Source organism: Pteropus alecto, unplaced genomic scaffold, assembly GCF_000325575.1.
Source record: "Pteropus alecto unplaced genomic scaffold, ASM32557v1 scaffold23, whole genome shotgun sequence".
Taxonomy (NCBI): Eukaryota; Metazoa; Chordata; class Mammalia; order Chiroptera; family Pteropodidae; genus Pteropus; species Pteropus alecto.
The window spans coordinates 5651657-5671279 of record NW_006435837.1 but is presented as its reverse complement, the minus strand read 5'-3'; the positions used below and the strand labels follow the sequence as shown (position 1 = coordinate 5671279).

At 38.8% G+C, this 19623-nt stretch overlaps 1 protein-coding gene across 1 annotated transcript in view; it reads left to right on the top strand.

Moving 5' to 3' along the window:
- The window catches only part of REPS2 (RALBP1 associated Eps domain containing 2), a 133669-nt gene extending 127247 nt beyond the window's left edge, over nucleotides 1-6422 (top strand). Inside the window, exon 18 of the mRNA XM_025046608.1 lies at nucleotides 5816-6422. Coding sequence (XP_024902376.1) covers nucleotides 5816-5884 — 69 coding nt within the window. The 3' untranslated portion in view covers nucleotides 5885-6422. The remainder of the gene's footprint in view (nucleotides 1-5815) is intronic.
- Nucleotides 6423-19623: the final 13201 nt, after the last annotated feature.

Sequence of the window (19623 nt, the reverse complement as noted above, 5' to 3'; positions counted from 1 at the left end):
TCCAAACACACAGAATCTGCATACTGAAAACTACAAAATACTGCTAAAAGAAATTCAGGAAGACCAAAATAAATGGAGAGGCATATGCCATTTGTGAATTGGAAGATTTTAGTATAGTAGTGTTTTTTCCAAAGTGATCTATAGATTCATTGTAATACCAGTCAAAATCCCAGAAGGATTTTTTTTATGCTGACATTGGTTAACGAAATCCAGTAAGTTTCAGCTGTACACTTTAACAGGAAGGCATATATATGTTTACACTGTGTATTCACCTCCCATAGTTAGATTTCTTTCTGTCACCACATATTTGATCCCCTTTACCCCATCTCCCTCCCCCACCCCATACCCTCTGGTAACCCCTAGTCTGTAGTCCATGTCCATGAGTCTCTGCTTGTTTTTCCTGTTCGTTTGTTGCTTTTAGGTTTATATCCCACATATAAGTGTTATCATGTGATTTTCCATTTTTTTCTGTCTGGCTTACTTCATTTAGCATGATTATCTTGAGGTCCATCCATGTTGTCGCAAATGGCAGTATTTCTTCTCTTTTTATGTCTGAGTCATATTCCATTGTATATATGTACCCCAGCTTCTTTAGCCAATTACCTATCTAGAACACTTCAGTTGCTTCCATGACCTGGTCACCATGAATAATGCTGCTATGAACATCGGTGTGCAAATATCTTTCGGATATGGGTTTTCAAGTCTTTTGGGTAAATACCCAGTAGAGGGATTGCTGGATCATATGGTAGATAAATTCTTAGTTTTTTGAGGAACCTCCATACTGTTTTTCATAGTGTCTGTACCAATTTGCAGTTACACCAGCAGTGTATGAGGGTTCCTTTTTCTCTAAGCAGAATTTTTTTGTAAGTATAGACCAGCTAATCCTATAATTTACATGTAAGGGCCAAGGAATTAGAATAGTTTAAACAAATTTGAAAAGAAGAACAAAGGTGAAGGAATTACTTTAATATCAAGTTTCAAAAAACAAAACAGCACGGTATTAGAGGGATTGATGCATAGATCAGTGGAGCAGGATAGAGAGTCCTGACGTAGACCATTTGACCTTTGACAGAAGCACAAAACCAATTCATGGAGAAAGGGTAGTCTTTAACAAATTGTTTTGTAATAATCGATCATCCATATATAAAAAAATGAACCTTGATTAAACTTCACACCATATACAAAGATTAACTTGAAATGGGTCATAGATGCAAATGTTAAATATAAAGGTATAAAATTTTAAAAGAAAATATTAAAATCTTCATGACATGGAGTTAGAAATGACGCCAAAAACACAATCTATAACAAAAGAATCAGTAAATTGGACTTCATCAAAATTAAAAACTTTTGCTGTGCCAAAAACACTTTTGCTGTGTCAAGAGAATTAAGGGACAAGCTAGAGACTGAGAGAAAATATTTGCAATTCACATATTTGACAAAGGACTTGTATCTAGATTATATAAAGAACTCTTAAAACTCAATAATAATTCTCAAAACTCAAACAACTAAAAAATGGACAAAGGACTTGAACAGATACTTCACCAAAGAGGATATAAGGATGACAAATAAACATGCGAGAAGATATTCAGCATTGTTAACCATTTGCAAAATACAAATTAAAAACAGGATTACGAATATGTGGTGGCAGAAAGAAATCTATAACTATGGGTGAACATACAATACAAAATATATACGACTTACTGTTGAATTGTACACTTTAAACTTACTGGATATCATTAACCAATATCACCATAATAAATAAAAATAAAAAACAAGAAAACTTGATTACATACCACTACATACATATGATAATTGCCAAAACAGAAAATGGTAGTAACACCAAGTGCTGGCAAGTGGAACTCGCATGCATTGGTGATGGGAATGCAAAATGGTACCCCATTCTGAAAAATTGTTTGGCGGTTTTTTATGAAGTTATACATACACTTACCACATGACCCAGAAGTCCTACTCCTGGATATCTACCTTAGTGAAATGAAAACTTATGTATGTTTACTCAAAAACCTGTACACGAATGTTCATAGCAGTTTTATGTGATAGCTAAAACACAAAAACAACCCAGATATCTTTCAAAGGATGAATGGATAAACTGGTACATTCACACAATAGAATAGTACTCAAAATAGATACACAAAACAACTTGGATGAACCGTAAAGACATTGTGCTTCGTGAAACAAGTCAGTGTCAAAAGGTTATGTACTGCATGACTCCTTTTAGTTGACATTCTTGAAAATGCAAAACTGTAGTGCTGGAAAATAGACTGGTGGTTGTCAGGAGGTATGCATGAGGTGAGGGTTTGTATGTCAATGAGTAGTATCAGACAGCTTTTTGCTTATTGGAAATGTAATGTACCCTCTTTGTGGTGGTAGTTACACAAATCTATACATGTGTTGTAATTTATACAACTGTTCACTAAAAGAAAAAACTAGTCAGTTTTATCATCTGACAATACAAAGGAAAATTATTTTTAAAATGTTAAGCTTCATTTTGGTTTATGAATCTTTGTATGTGACCTTGTTTTTGTTTTGTATTTTGTTTGGTTTTGGTTTTTCTCCCCTCTCTCTCTCTCTGCTTTGGTGTAGCTATGTTTCATCCATTGTTCTTTATACTGGTGAGCCCTTTTAATTTGGAAACCCATATTCTTCAGTTCTGGGACTTTATTTTTGTTGTCGATTATCCCTGCCCCCCATTTTCACTCTTCTCCCATGCAGATATTTTTTCAGACATTGGACCTCTTAGCTTTGTTCTCTAATTTTCTCTTCCTTCCTTTTCTTCTTCTTCTCCTCCTCCACTCCTTCCTCTCCCCATCTCCTGCCCTCCTTTTCTGGAGACCGACTTAATTTTTAAATTCTAAATCTCTTGTTGTTTAGTAAACAAAGTTCATTTTTTGTAGTTTCTTTTTGACGATATCTTATTCTTGTTTCATTGTTGTGATAGTTTCTCTTGATGGCGTTTCTTCTTCCCAAATACTTTTTTTATTTTGTCGTATGTATTTCTCATTAGATGCTTTCTTTCAATATCTGATGGTCCTTCTTTGCTTATATTTAGAAAGAATATGAAAACACTCATTGAAAGTTCATAACATGTTGTGGGGCCTTCTCTTTTACCTTTTCAGCATTCTGCCATGGTGGCAGAAAGAAGCCGGGGATCTAATTGCTTCTGAAGCAGACTTTCAACCAACACGTTATCCAGCCCTCTTCCTCTCTTTTATGTCTACTTTCATGGGTATCTGATGTTGCCATTTTGAGTCTTTCAGGGATTCTTCTGTGTAAATCAGATTGGTTCTTCTTTTATCTTCCTGCTTATCTGACGATTACATTTTCTTTACTTGATCTGTGAATGAAAACCTTCTACATCTAGAGAACACAAATCCGATTAGCCATTAAAACAGAGCTCTAGTCATGGCCTCTCAATCAGTTCCAAGACTAAGTCAATTTACAGATACAGAACTCCTTGAATAAAGAGGCACCTGGGTTACCTTAAGGAATGACTCCACTGTGCCACATTTTTATACTATTAATCTTCTAGCATTTCCCAAAGAAATCTGTGGCTAATTACCAGGATGACTGTGCACTGGGGAAAGGGAACTAGTCAGATTTTGTGAGGATTACTGGACACTGGTTCTGAACTGACACTAATTCCAGGAAATCCCAAATGTCACTGTGATACACCATTCAGAGCAGAAGCTTATGGAGGTTAGGTGGTCAGTGGAGTTGAGGCTCAGGCCCATCTCACAGTGAGTCCTATGGATCCCTGAATCCACCCTGCGGGTATTTCTCCAGTTCCATAATGCATAATTAGAGGAGATATACTTAGCAACTGATAGATGCCTCACATTTATATTTCTTGGAGTCGCTAAGTCATTTACCATTCATCAGTTCACCTTCCAGCTTACACATTTTATTTCCACTACCTCTTCTCTTTTGTTTTCCCTGCTCTTGTGTGTCTATGACTTAAACATTTTTTTGTTGTTTTAGTAGAGTTTCAGTAGGGAATGAGCATGCTACATATGTTCTGTTACATCTTTATCCACAACCTTTATCTATTTTCTTTTGCAAGATGATGTTATATAGTCCCATGACTTTGAAGACTCCCTGTAGCCTGGCGATCCTGTTTGTTTTAAGCCCTACTTCTTTTTCCTCTGAGTTCTAAACATACGTTTACAACTATGTACTGAACTTTTTCTCCTAATATATCTCACGTACAAATCTTAGATGCTTAATTTCCAACCCTCTCCTTGAAATGCCTGTTTCTCATCCAATCTTGTTCTCAGTTACTACCACTACCAGTACCCACTTGTTCAATCCAAAATCCCCTTCCTTCTCTCCTACATCAACTTCATCAAGTTTTTATGAGTTCTAGATTCAACTATATCCAGAATCCATCCACTTCTATCCATCTTTATGGCTACTACCCTGATCCAAGCCCTTTTCATTTCTCACCTGGATCCATGCAGTAACCTCCCAGCTTCTCCCTGTTTCCACTCTTGTCCCACTACACAGTAGCCAGAGTGAAAAACTTGAATTCTAAATCAGGCCATGTGTCTTCCCTGATACAAAGCCCTTTATACCATCCCCTCATACTTTGAATGGTGTCCACATTCCTTGCCCTGCCCACAAGTCTCCTACCTAACTCTCTGACTTCACCTCTTGGCAATATCTTCCCTGTTCCTTCTGCTCTGGTCACGTAGACTTTTTGTCTATCAAACATACCAACCTTGTTCCCTCCCTCAGGGTCTTTGCCTCCCTGAATATCCTTCCCCCGTGTCTTCACTTGGCTCACCCCTCACTTCATTCAAGTCTTTCCTCAAATAGTGTCACCTCTGAGAAGCCTTCCCTGACCACCCTCTCCACCTTTCTCTCAGATTCCCCATTGCTCTGTTACGTCACCTTATTTGTTTCTTTCTGAAAGTATCTTGTATTGTCTCTAGCCCTGCAAGGGTATTGATCTGATTTGTCTTGTTCTTTGCTGATATCATCACACTTAGAGCAGAATCTGGCCCATAGTAGATAGATCTCAAAGACTGTTGGACGGGTGGGTAGGAGGGTGGGTGAATGAATGCTTGTTGAGTTCTGTGCTGACTATTAGCATGTTGGTTCTTCCGGGCCATCTCAGAATTGAGTCTTTATACAGAATTCTTTCCCACTTTGATTCTATTTAAGGACACCTTTATGTGTTGTCCTCTGTCCCTGACAATAAATATATTTTATGGCTGAAAATTTGAATTCCTAAATAGCATATTGTTGATTCTCTTTTCTGCCTTTCACCCAGAAGTCACACCTTAAGCCATATTTTGTGCAAGGGCCTGAATGAGACTTTAGTGGAGGGATGACTAGTGTACTTTTTCATCCCTCAGACCTGACTGAGTAGTGCCGGATTAAAAACGAGAGATTGAACTAGAAATTGAGCCCCTGATGGCTCACCTCTCAGTATTAGGAGTCCGGTTTTGCTTTTCTACTCCCTCCTAATCAGTCTTTTAATTTTTAACATCATTCTCTGCTGGCCACTGATCCTGTTAAAACTGAAGGTGAGATCGAAGTGGTAGGGGCGGAGGGGGCAGGCAGTCAGTTCCATTTCATCATCTTCAAGAGATGAAGGATTACAAAATGTGAAGCTTACTTTGTCTAGCCACCAGTTATAAACATGGTAACTTCCAGTCTACCCATCCTTGAGTCATATGGTACCTGTCTTCGTGGGTCCAATTATAAATTTCTTTTTAATATTTGATGAAGCAGGGATAAACCCAGGAAATGACTCCTTTGTTTTTTTGTTTCTCTTCTGTTTTGTACAACTCAGGAGGTTCATCAAGAACGGATTGCATTGGAAAACCAATTGGAACAACTTCGTCCAGTCACCGTTTTGTGACCCCCAAGATCCAAGTAATATTGGTGACCTTTTCTGCCAGGATCTTCCCTTCGAATGTTTCAATCCAACTACTTGTCATAGATGTCTGACTGTGTCAAAAGCTGTGAGCAGCGGAATAGAATCCATGTCATCTTTTCTGTTGTACTTCTATGTTTTACTGTGGTGGAAAAAATACAACTGATTATCACACATGAAATTGTAATTATCAGTGGAATTTCTTTCCCATTCTTAAGTACTTTCTCAAGGTGTTAGATGTTGCTCCTTACCAAAAATTGGTCTTCTAGCAAATAACAATTTAGAGCATTATTTATTTAAAGAATTTATGATTTGTACAAAACCTTATAACCCAGTACCTTCAGGATGCTTGTTTTAGTTTTATATGTATATCATGTACAGTAGGTTGGTTTCCTGAGTAATTGGAATTCTAACTGGGTAGTCTTTGGCATGATGATAATAAAAACTAAAACTAAAATAAAACAAAAGCATCATATTTAGATTGGCGCTTGCCCTCCACCACCATATGCCAAAAATTGCTTCTCTAGTGCCATTTTGATATTATATCTATCTACAAATAATACATGACTGTTGTTTTCTACTGAATGTCAAAGATTTACTGGGTCTTTACACCTCTGTAGAGTGGAAGTTTTGTCAGTGATCTGTTTAACTTGGTCCAGCTAGGCCATCAACCCAGATAACTCAGTACTTACATATAAATTTTAGGGCAAGAGCAATGTGCTTTAACTGCTTTGCCCAATCAAATTAAATAAATAGTTGCCAGATCTCTGCTTTGAACCTGCATGGGATAACATGTCTGTAAATGCATGAATTTGGAAACTACCCATCAAATATGAAAGGCTGATGAGACTGGCTTGATAAATATTTGTTGTTTGAACCCAGGTATTCAAACTGGGGAAGAAGAGGGGAAGCAGTTGTTACCAACAATCCAACAATCTCTGGTAATTATTTTTATCTTTGTTATTTTAACCTGGATTGTGATTGTGTTATTGGGTGTGAAGAAATAATGAAAGAAAGCCAATTCTGTCACTGGATACACAACTGTTTGGTTCTCTGTGAAATAGACCCTTGGGAAGTGATCGATTTATGTGCAGTCCAGAGGGGCCCAACTGACTCCAATATAAGTGATGTAAAACAGTGAGCTCAAATTGCAGAAGTCTGTATCCTATAGAAATTCCGATAGCTGCTGCATCTCCTGAAAGCTCAAGTGGAAAGTGGGAATTGACCAACCCTCACAGGGATCAAGGCACACCAACTTTAATGTTCCTACTTTACCCATTCTTAGGATAGAGGGGTGGGGTGTGCCCAGGGTCCTTTTGCAGCGTGTGAGATTAAGCCTTTAATTTCAACAGAGTTGACAGCTTTTAGAAAAGTAGGAGTCTATTTAATGCTTCCTTATTCCATTGGCAAGCCTTATCAATAGCTTAATTGCAGAAGAGAAAGGCTCAAACAGATGATGCTTTTCCAAAGAAACAAATTCTTGATTCTATTCTGGGCATATTAAAGGCTTTCGAATTGATTTGACTTAGAAAATCACAAATGTTGAACAAATCTCTATTCCTTTTTTCCTTTTCGCTGCCTCCCCCCTTTTTGTCCCTGTTGGAAGGGTTTGGAATCAGTTTAAACACTTCCTAAGATCATGAATGGGTCAGTGCAAAGGTAACCTCTTTCCCATGTTCTGAGATCTGGGTACTGCAACAAATTTTATCAACAGTGTCCTTGTTGCAGACATTTTACAGCATGTTTGCCTTTTGATCCAGGAGACTAGCATATGCACTATATCTCACTATCCTCCAGTATATATACACTCGAGATAGTAAGCAGACATATAAACTAAGGAATGTTATTCTGTATTATGTATTTTAAAATATTGACATGTCTTTCCCATCAAGCCAATGCCAGAGTGAGCCAAATTAGATTGGGATTTTGTTTAGTTGGTTTGATATTCATAAAAGGAAAAAACTTGCATTGGACAATCACAGCCCCATGAGTTGCATAGTCTCACCAATATTTTAAAGTGGGCATTGCACTAAAGCACATAACAATAATGTCTATACCTAACCTTCTGGACTTGTAGTGACCATAGTTTATTAGTTGTTTAGAAGTGGATTTTTAAAAAAATAAATACAACCACATATACATACTTATACTTACACACATGATATTATTACCTAACTAGTGTTCATCCTCTATTTCTCTGTTATCTTAGGATGTGCACTTTTGATTTAGGATTATAACTCCTAATAATGTTTCTGTGAGCCTTTAATGTGATTTATAGGAAGGCTGGGTTATTGAAATCACCATTATACCTCTCCTGTGAAACTACTCCAGAATTTGACATATTTGTTTGTTGGGCAGAATTCTGTGGACAGGAGCCCAATGTTGCTCCCATCCATGGGGACTTAATAATGTTGTTGGTAAGTGGTCTTCTTCCATCGAGGTCTTGTATTCCCAAGGATGAAACACAGTAGGAGTTGATAGCGGGCTTACTGAGTACCTCAGCGTCACTTGTATGTGCCATATAGCTTTTGCCACCTCCCTATCCAATAGACATGAAGAAAAACCAGAAGGTAGATATCTGAGAAGTGCTTGGGCCTGATGGGGAGAGGTGGCAGCTTAGCTGGAAGCTGTGTCTATTTTACTGTCATTGAGAACTGGAAGTCTGAGCTGAGAGAGCCTGTACCCATCTCTTGCTGTTTGCTTGTGGGGAAACCAAGGCCCTGAGAAAATGCAGTTCCTAGCCTAAGAAGCTATAGAAAGAGAGTAACTAGTGGCAGAGTTGGGATGCCAGTGTGATTTTATGGATTCTAAGTGCTCTAGCCTCTAGCAATACTAAAAGTAGATTAGAAGGTTTTTTTTTCTATTTACCATGTTGAATTTTATTTACTTAATCAGTCTTAAAATATCAAAACATGTTTTAATGAGTTTTAGATCTAGATATTTCTCTTGGATTGATGCAGAAAATAAAATCTGAAGGGAAAGAATACGATTGAACTATTTGTTCTTCTGAACACCTCACCTTTCATGATGCAATAAATTACTCTGAGTTTCTTGGCAGAACTTTTGAGAGCTGTTGCTTTGAATGGATTCCATTCCTGTATTCCTTAAGGGAGTTTGTTTTTAAAATAGACTACTGTGATTGAAATGAACTCAATATGTAGTAAGTTATAGCTTTCTTCAATATATCTTTGGTTACTTGGGTTGCAAATGTTCAATTTCAGCATACTTTAGGGTAAGTGATCAAAAACATAAGTTTTCCTTTGATTTCCTACCAATGTCTGAACTATCATAAAGCATTCTTCTCTTCATATGTCACTTGATTCTATAGTCTGTTTGTAAATGACATTGTCTATTTTTTAAATGATGTCACAACCATGGTAATACTAGATGTGTATTCAGAAGATCAATAAGAAAATAATCTGGAACGGATGCGTTTCTTGCATTTAAGACAAGCCTTTGCACATGTCTTGTAAGCAGTAGTTCGAAAGCTCTCAACTACAGTATAACACCTTAGAGCTAAAAACATTTGTTCAACACAAACTAGAATCACACCTCTGGCTAGATATCACCAAGGGAATGTGATTTTAAACATTAAAAAAAAAAAAAGAATTTAAGATCATAGCAACCAGGTCTTTCCATATTATTGATAAGTAGGACTCAGTAAATCACGGCTTGAAATTTATGAATGTGAACAAACTGAAATATCAGTTGAGAGGCCTTTTTCTCCTCTAGTTAAATAGAACACTCGTAACTGGTTTCTCTTTCCAACTGGTTTACTCTGTTTCAAGTGTATTCTTTTAAAACTGTTCAAAAGATCATTTGAATTTACACTTTAGTTACTGGTGTTTTGTTACAGGTTTTTGCATCATGACTCAGTGTGGTTCAAGTTCCTAAGGAAAAGTGGGAATTTGGGTTTTTGGAGTCCTTAGCTGGCATATCTTGCTCCTCCTCTGGCACAGGCTAAAGGATACCGCCCACCAATGCCAACAGATCAGTCATTGATGGATATTTGCGTGTGAGTCTTACTCTGTGAGCCACTCTGCTTTGCTTGTTTGTAATGAGAATTGCATCTAGTTATGTGACCCTCCCAAGAGCAACTGTAAGAACAGCAGACATGGAGGGCCAGACTTTAAAAGCAATGCAAGCAGATTCTAAGAGCTGCCTCCCTCCCCCAAAATATTCAGAGGCTGCCTTACAAGCATTCCCTGAAACAGCCAGTCTGTTCATGTAAGACATTCCAGGTGGATAGTTGCTTTTCGGTTCTATAGTTATTTTCTACATTAACACACACTATGTTAAAGGAACCTTTTCTAAAAGGCATTGTAGGCTTTGATTAGAGGAATTGTTCTAGTCACAGAAGCCTTGCTCTGCTCTTAACAAATGGAGATTGTTTATTTTTCGTGTTTTTTGAGTTCTCCTGTCTCGCTCTAAGTTCACTGTTGTGTGAGGTTGAAGAAAGTAGGTTTATGACTCAGAAGACTAGAGGACACTGGCTTGAATTGGAATTTGGGGACTACAATAAGGAAAACTTCAGGCACCAGTTCTGTCCTAAAGGATTCTGTTGGACAACAGGACTAGATCCTAAAGCTCCTTCAGGGACCTCTGCCCTGGGAATGGAACAGCTGATCCAATAACCCCATTATAGATGATTGTATCAACTGACTTGTGTTATTTTTGCTTTGTTTTAAGGCAATTTGTGTGAGGGCTTCAGCTGCACCCACGTTGAAAACCAGGTGTACCCTTTTCTTTAGCACTGCCATTCTTTTTGTCTTCAGCACAAATAAGATGTTCAAGTGAGCCACAAGCGGGAAGAGCCATTCTAGTTTTTGTAGCAGAGGGCCAGGAGAGAAAATGAGCTGATGATCTATTTTAACCTCGAAAGTAAAAATGTATATTTTTTCATGACAGGTACATTGAATAGTAAAATGAGTAACAGTAAAGTATATATTTGATGCGTTCTGTCTTTTCATGGTCATGTGCTAACAAGTTGTGTTAATATTTTACTCAGCCAGAGTCTCATTCATTTGCTAAGCATTCAGAGCATTATGTATATTGATCTTAAACATAAATATAGGGTATCCTATATTTGGATTGTGACTTGTAGACTCAAGCAAGTTAACCTTACTGCCTCTTTTTCACACTTGTTGGAAAGTCTGTGAAGAACATAGGTTAAGAATCTCCAACTTTGGAAAATGTACATGCTGTGAAACTGGGGTGCTGTGTTAAAAATAAATGTATGATAACTAAGTGTGGCTTTTATGGAGTCTTGGTGTTAATATATTTGTGGTCCGCATTTGGTCTCGTGCATTTAATGCAAGTGACATGAAAAGGAGTTGGCGGTCTTCCAAATTAAATCAGAATCTGAGATTTGGTTATTGTCATCGGGTGATCTGTGCTAGGGCCTTAAATATTTGTACACAGTAAACACTTGGCAGTCATGGGAAATCATGGCTAATTCACAGTGCAGTTTAAAGATCTGCTGAATTGAAAACTTGGTATAATGTGGAGTCAGGTTATTTGCTTCATCTTGTCAGTGTTCTTTTTGTTCAAATGTTTCTATCATAATGTCCTTAGCTGGAGTGGAGGTGAAGGGGAGGGAAAAGAACAAGTTGGCTTGAAAATCCTAAGTATTCTGGCACCCCATTTACAGTTTCTTACATTTAAAATTTGAATAATTTTAGGAGGCACCAGTCTCCTACAGGTGGGGGTTTTATTCCATATTGTGAATGTAAATGGTGGGCCACACAGAGGATATTTCAAATCTAGTCGTTCCAAATGCTAACTCTGGAAAAATCATTCATGATTTGTCTTGTAAGTTTAACACTGGAGATCACCAGGCCCTGACCTTTCCCAAGCACTGGTGAGGATCACTGAGTCACTCACCTTAGAGATAAAAGAGATCTTAGATCATCTAGGCACACATTTCCCAAAGTGTGGTCCCCAGACCAGCAATGTCAGCATTATCAGAGAACTTGTTAGAAATGAAGATTCTTAGGACCCACCCGAGACCAAATAAATCTGGAACTCTGGGAATAAGCCTGGCTGTCTTAGTGTTAACTAGCCCTCCAGGTGATAACTGATGCTCACTGAAGTTGAACTACTCACCTCATTTTACAGTCAAGACGCTAGTGTGGAGGGGCAAAATTGACTCATCCAGGGTCTCAGCTAATTCAGAGTAAAGGATAAATATGTTCCCAGGGTAGACTTCTGCTGTGCTACAGAGTCTCCTGACCTTCCTTCCACAGATATTTACTGTGCCCCTACTGTGTAGCAAGCATGATGATAGAAGCTAGAGATGAGACCTACAAGACAGAATCCCTTCCCTCAGGGAGCTCAGAGAGACCAGCAAATGAATTTTAATGCAGTGTAGGATAGGTGCTATGAGGTATTAGGATCAGCTAACTGCTATAACAAAGAACCCCGAGTGTTCAGTGGCTTGATACAGTGAAAGTTGATTTCTCACTCAGTCCAGAGTGGGTGTTTATATTTGTTTCATTTCCTTTGTGGTTATGGAGAGACTCAGACTCCTTCCATGTGTGCCTCCATATTCCTCGAAGGCTAGAGTTTTCTCCTTTTAGCCAGTGTGTAGAGAAAAGAGACTGGAGAGAATACAATTTCTCACGGAAGTGGCACACATCACTTCTCTGCATATTTCATTTCCTGGAACTCAGTCATATGACAACAGTTAACTCCAAGGGAGACTGGGAAATGTAGTCTAGCTGTGAATTGAGTAGGAAAAAGTTCTGGCGAGCTCAGAGTCTGCCAAAAGACACAAGGCTAGGTTGCTCTGAGAACACACAGAAGGGGCATCTAATTTACATAGTGGAGATCCCTGAAGGCTTCACAGAAGGATCTTAAAAGGGGAGATAGGCATTAACTAAGAAGAGGATGTTCTAGGAAGAGGGAGCTATGTATGCTAAGGCAAGGCAGGGTAAGAGTGTAGTGTATTCTGGGAAGTGCAGAAGAATCTCCTCTGGATAGAATGGGTGGTTGTGGACTGTAGAGGGTAGGAAATGGCAAGAATTGTGCACAAGGCCAGATGGGAAGGCCTTGCATGTCACGAGCAGACATAAAGCACCCTGAGATTACAGCTCCTTTTGAGATTTAAGGACAAATGCATGAAGTCACTTATTAATCTTCAAGGAGTGATTTGTGTTCTCCTAATTTTTTTCTGTCCCATAGAAAGGAAATGCTTCATCGGAAGATTGTAAACTAATGTTTTCTAATGTGAACCCAGCCTGTTTATTTGATTTGTTACACATCTTCTTGCATGTGCTTGGACAAAGGATCAATGCCCAGACACGAGGGACTGAACCCTGCTGGCAGGAGTCCTGTTGGACAACATACACTTTTTCCATCCTCAGCTCTTTTTGTGGGGTGGAGGTGGAGTGAGGAGGGAGGTATTGGGCCCCTGAGATGACCGAGAGGTGCAAGGCTTTTTTTTTTTTTTGGCAAGAAGCCTTATCAAAGTGCAGAAATAAAGAGTTTGAAAGTGAAGCTGAAATATCCAATTCCTTTTGAACAAGAGTTCTCAGTTGAGGTTATTTAACAATTCTGAAATATCCCCAAGGCGGGGGCAAAAATGCTCCAAGTGTAGCACCTCCATGGCAAACTCCAACTTCAAAGATTCCTGTCATATTGTTTTTCAAATATGAGGTGTTCTGGAAGTGCGAACATTAGTATTTGCAGGCATCTGAGTGGGTTTCTCTTCATTGCATTTTTTCTTTCAAACATAGACTAAAAAAGATCTTTGAGTATGATTGTAACCCAGATATACCTTCCTTTATTGTCCTGAAATCCTCTTAGCAGATTTGACAGAAAAAAAAGGATTTGGCACAGACACTGCAGTTTTCAAGATCCACCTGGGAGTACAAACAGGTTCTCAAACAATGTCGTTTTATTCAGTGTCGTTTTGTTATAATATTGATGAAATAGTGTAGGAACTTACTCGTTTATATCAGTTAGCCTATGAGAAAATTGGTTTTATTTTACATTGTTTAGCTTAGTCACAGAACCTATTGATGACGTTAAGTGAGGATTTACTATATTCTCTAGCATCATAAGCAAAAGCAACATCAGGAGAAGACATACTACATGTAGACAAGTGTGTGTACATATATGTAATATCTGTGTCTTCTGATGTTGCTTATGCTTACGTTATAATATATTTATTTGTTTGTTTGTTTATTTATTTATTTATTTATTTATTTATTTAAAACAACAATAGCCACAATGATCGTTTAGAACATAGACTGACAGAATGTTTTTTTGGGGGAAGGAGCATTTTATCGTTGACCAATGTCTAAATTTTAGAATTGCTGGTTCATGGTGATAATAAGAGCAAACTGGCTTTTAGTTTTATTATTGTTTTTAAATTTTCTACAGAGAATACACCCTTTATTCTTCTACCTAGAGTGTACCACTTCCATCCTTGGTACATGACTTCAGACCAGAGCATGTGCCTTCAGCCCTGTATTAGACTTAATCAAAGCTACAAGGCTGAAGGTAAGCCAAGAGGAAGAAAGATAATGCTTGGGGAATTAAATACAGATACAGAGAATTGTGATGCAGGGCCTTTGAAATGCAAATGAATTGGCTTGAACCTCAACCCACGTATGGTGAGAGCCTGCATCTCAATCTTTCTGAGAGGCAGAGGTAATGGTGGAAGAACTGTTATTTTTATCCTAGTCACTTCTGGCTCTGGCATGCTTCCTAGAAATTAGTTTGATAGATGGACCATCTATTTTCCCCTCTAAACATCGTTTACAGGAGGCGTTCATGTGTATGTGTATGGACAATGGAGTAGAATGGGAAAGGGGCAGAATTTACAGAATACTTAGGGAAATGGGAGCTTGTAAGTAGTTTATATCTGGGATCACCACATTGCTCAACTCCAGGGCATATTGTTTACATTGTGTTCTATGCAAAAGATGCCTCTTGGAGTTCGTGATGCCTCTATCCTGTTTACAGCTCCATGCTGCACAGTCTACTTTTTCAAAGTGTTCCCTGCTTCCCTCTTTATAGCTCCATTGTTCTGCTTTGCTAACTGAGGGAAGAGAGGGAGGTGAGAACTGGGGGGCTGAGGGGAGCAATCCTGCCAGTGTTTTTGAAGCCCAGTGCCCATACCCCTACTGTAGATCTCTCTTCTTCCCTTCCTGTTTCTACTCTATGTCTAGGCCAGTTGATCTCAAGTGGGCGCAATTCTCTCCCTGCCCCCCAGAGAACATTTGGCAATATCTGCAAACATTTTTAGTTGTCACAACGTGGAGGGGCATCTAGTGGGTAGAGGCCAAGACGGGACCTAAAACAAAGAATGATCTGGCCCCAATGTCAGTAATGCCAAGGTAGAGAAACCTGCTTTAAAGGAGCCCTTCAGGTCTCCCTCCATTTCCCTCAATTATCCAGAGCAATGTTGCCTCCTCTCAATTACCAAGGACACCCCTTCACAGGATCAAAGCCACATCAACAGGATCTGCTAAATTAGTCCATTAATTCAAATACCTCCAGGGTCCAAGCGGCAATGTAAATGAGTGAAGCCGTCAAAAGTAAGAAAAGTGGCACTGGCCTATTTGCCTCAGTGATAGGGAACAAGAGGTGGGGACTGTGACAAATTGGAGTTTGCATACACTGTCTATAAAGGCAGCTCTACATTACTGTCATACAGCACCCTGTTGCTAGATTTCTGATTCCTTGAGAGAAGTTCAATATCTCATCTCCCTCACTCTCCAGAAAGTCCCTTTTGTGGTACTTTTTATTGAATAATAACATACATACCTTAATACACCGAATGTTAACTGTTCATCTTAATGAATAATGAAGATAACTTTGAAGAAGAATGAAGTTGGAAGATTTAGATTAGATTTCAAGACATAAAGCCACAGTAATTAAGAGTGTGTTATTGTAAATTTTAGACAAATATATCAATGTATGGAATAGAGAACCCCAGAACACATCCACAAATGTACGATCCCTTGATTTACCATAAAAACGCCATCATTCAGTGGGAGAAAAGATCTTTTCAATAAATGGTGATGGAACCATTGGCTAGCTACATGGGAAGAAAAGAAAAAACCTGGATCCCTACCATGCACAAAAATTAAATCAATATGGGTCATAGATCTAAATGTGAAAGGTAAAACAATAAAGCTTCTGGAAGAAAGCATCGACTAACATCTTCCTGAATATCATAAAGTTTTTAAAACAGGCTATACAGAGCATTAACCATAGCGGAAGAGATTGATAAATTGGATTTTGTTAAGAACTTCTGTTTATCAAAATTCATAACTAAGAGTTTTGGCAAGTTATGGAACAGTAGAACTTATTTGCAATACATTTGTCAGGATTCTTGCCTATTTTTTTTTTATATATTGGCAACCATTTCCGATTTAAAACAGAGGAGAAAACCACTGTGCAAGCTACCACTATGCAGGCCAAACAAAACATGTCTGCAAGCCAGCTCAAGCCCAAGCATTGCCAGTTTGCGACCTCATCTTTAGCAGCATAGAAGAATGGTCAGAGCTTTAACATTTCCATATTTTCTCATTCTTTCCCTGCCAGGCTCCGTAAGGGGAAGAAACAATGTAGAGATCTATTTCTCAGTAATAAGAATTTTTCCCTTAGATGGCAGAATGACTGGTTATAGTGAATTTAAGTTTTCAATAGCTCTTCCTCCCCTCCGATAGACACAATAATTAAATTATTTTAAAATATGATTTGATCAAATTTTTTTATTGGCCCCCACTGTATGTTCAACCTGCTGGGCCCTATGAAGACCCCAACTGATCCCTTTTTCACTCTACTCCCAGATGCTAGAATTTCTCAGCATCTCTGCAAGTCAGCTTCAAGCTGCAGTGAAGCAGAAAAATGGAGAAATGGTTTAAATTTTAAACATTTTGAGCTCATTAATGTCTTAGCTTCCTTATTTTCTACCTCCTTCCCTAACTCTGGTTTGGGTCTTCTTTTCTTCTTCCAAGCACCACTCTTTCTTAATTCTCTGGTGGTCCAGTTGGAGGCAGTGGGGTGAGGTGTGATAATTTCCTCTTGTCACCTTTTCTAACTTCACTGTTAGGATGAATAAGAAGAGGTGGCCTAAAGGATGGCATTCTGGCAGCATAGCATTGTGGCTAAAAGCATGCAATCTGGAGTTTGACTACCAGGGTTTAAATTCTGGCTCCATCTCTTAATAGCCGACTATGTGATCTTAGGCAAGTTACTTGCTTTTCTATGCCTCACTTCCTCATCAATAAGTTACTAATAATGGTGCCTATATGTTAATATAAATATAAAGCACTCAGAACAGTACCTAGTAAGTGTTAGACATGTATTTGTTAAATTAAAAATTGATGGTTGATTGGTGTCAGGCCTTGGCATTGTGGCTAGCATTGAGAAGTAGAAGACACACGTTCCTCTATCTCAGAGGTCATTTCAGGGAACACCAGCCTACTCATAATTTCAAGACATTCTTGTGAAACCTGGTAATGGCTGAAATCCCAAGCCACACAGGAGATGATTAAGATCATTCTGTGAGATATTCTCTCTCCTAAAATTTGAAACTAGAATTACTGTGTAGATGAGGAAATTTTTAACCAGAGAAGTGAAGCAACTCACCCAGGACATGGCAACATGATAGAAAAAAGCCTAGATTGCTTTGGACAGTCTATTAGTAGAAAAATGGAGTTTTAAAGACTATTAGTAGGACTGAGAAGTATTAAAGACAATTATAGAGAAATCCTAAATTGCCTAAGAGAAAGACTAAATACTGCAAAGAGACTTAGTAGACATCTGGACTTAGAGGCCATGAAGAATGGATGCATGCAGAATGGACAAGAATCATGGCTACCAGAGGATGGATTGTGGTAAGCAGAATTTTGGCCCCCGTGATCTTTGCCCTCAGGTATTACTCCTGTGGTAATATTGTCTTACATGGCAAAGGGGACTTTGTGGATGTAATTATGGTTATTTATCAGCTGACTTTAGATATAGGGTGATTATCCTGAATTATCTAACAGAGCCAATGTGATCACATATGTCCTTTTAGGCAGAAAAGGAAGGCAGAAAGATGTGAAGCATGATAAAGACCTGCAAGTAGAGAGGTGATGTGATGAGGAATACAGGTAGCCATGAGGAACAGAGAGAGGCTTCTTCTAGCTGACAGCCAACGAGGAAACGAGGACCTCAGCCCTGTGATACAAGGAACTGAACTCTACCAAGACTTTAATTTTGTTTTTGAGAAACTCTCATCAGAGGACTCAGTTGAGCCATGCTATACATACTCAGACTTCTGACCTTCAAAAGTGTAAGATAATAAATTTATGGTTTTTTTTTAAAGCAGAAATTTGTGGTAATTTGTAATAGCAATAGGAAACTAAGACAAAATCCTTATTCCACTTCTGACATTATGGTGTCTACCAGGAATTTTCTGGGTTTGAGTAGGAAGGGATGGGGAAGAAGCCAAAAGATAAAAGGCTCTTTTTGACCTCTCTGAGCATTCATGGTTTTTGTTTTTTTTTGAATGAATGACTGTCTTTTGAAAAATTAAAATAAAAAAAAGGTCATAGAGGTACAACAAGTGCTGCTAGTGGTTTTCTTGAGGAGATTCTGTTCTTATGTATATCAGCCTGGCAGGATTATTATTTACTCCCCAGTTTATGAGACTGGCCTTGAAAGCAGCATTTCTTAGCACAGTTGCAGATGGATGCTGTAACAGTGAGGTTATGAAACAGAACATTAAACAACCTTGGCTGTGGAGTGGGAATTAAGAGTCCCTGGAGACTCTTTAGTCCTTCAGTGGAGGACGGTGAGGGCCAAGTACTGGCAGCTGGGCCCCAGATGTCCACAACAGGGAACAGAGGAAGAACAAGTGATCTAGGATCAGAAGGTCTAGGCTGTTGACCCAGTTGCACTTCCAGGCTGTGCCTAGGTGACAGTCACTCCTCCTAACTTCTCCTTGGCTTCCTGTTATAAAGTGGGAACAAGAAGACCCACCTTGAGGAACTATAGCCCCAATTAAATGACATGATGCATGTGGAAGCACTTTGTGAGCTGTACAGTGTCATATGAGTCAGTTGGGACTTGTTACACCTGACACAAAACTTAAATCAATAGACATCAGTTGAGCTCTTCATACAAAATGTCTTAGAGAATACAGAGGAGACCCTGCCTTGGCTCCTGCTAAGTGGCAGATGTGGCTGCCAACCTGGGATCATAGCTCTAGTATCCCAAAGGTTTTGTACTTCTTTCACGGCTCCTCTGTTAGCAGGGGCAGAAAGTGCCAAGGTGCCTTCCTACCTCCTTTCCACTCCCACTCGAAGTCGGTTTTCTTGGGAGATGGGCTAGGGGAGGCTGAGATAAAACTACATTGAGGGATTTGTGGCATTGTGATTTCTGAGTGATTTTTAAGAAACAAAACATTTCTCCAGGAGCATTCAGTAAGAGTGTGCATGTGCATGTGTATACAAATGCAATGGTGGGAATGGCAAGGAGCCCCAACAGCATATACAGAAACACTAAAGTGAGCTGACATGAGATGGAGACCAAAAAGAGAGATCCATTCTGTTGAAGGTCAGGTTCCTTCTGACTGGAATCTCAAGGGCCTGTGGACTACAGATAGGATCTGGATAAAGTGCACCTGTATACTGTCCCACTACTGTCTCTTTCTGGAAGGTCTAGAATGGTTAGCTTCTGTAAGTGGTTAGGTTTACAGGGCTTGGCTTTTATAGCAGGAA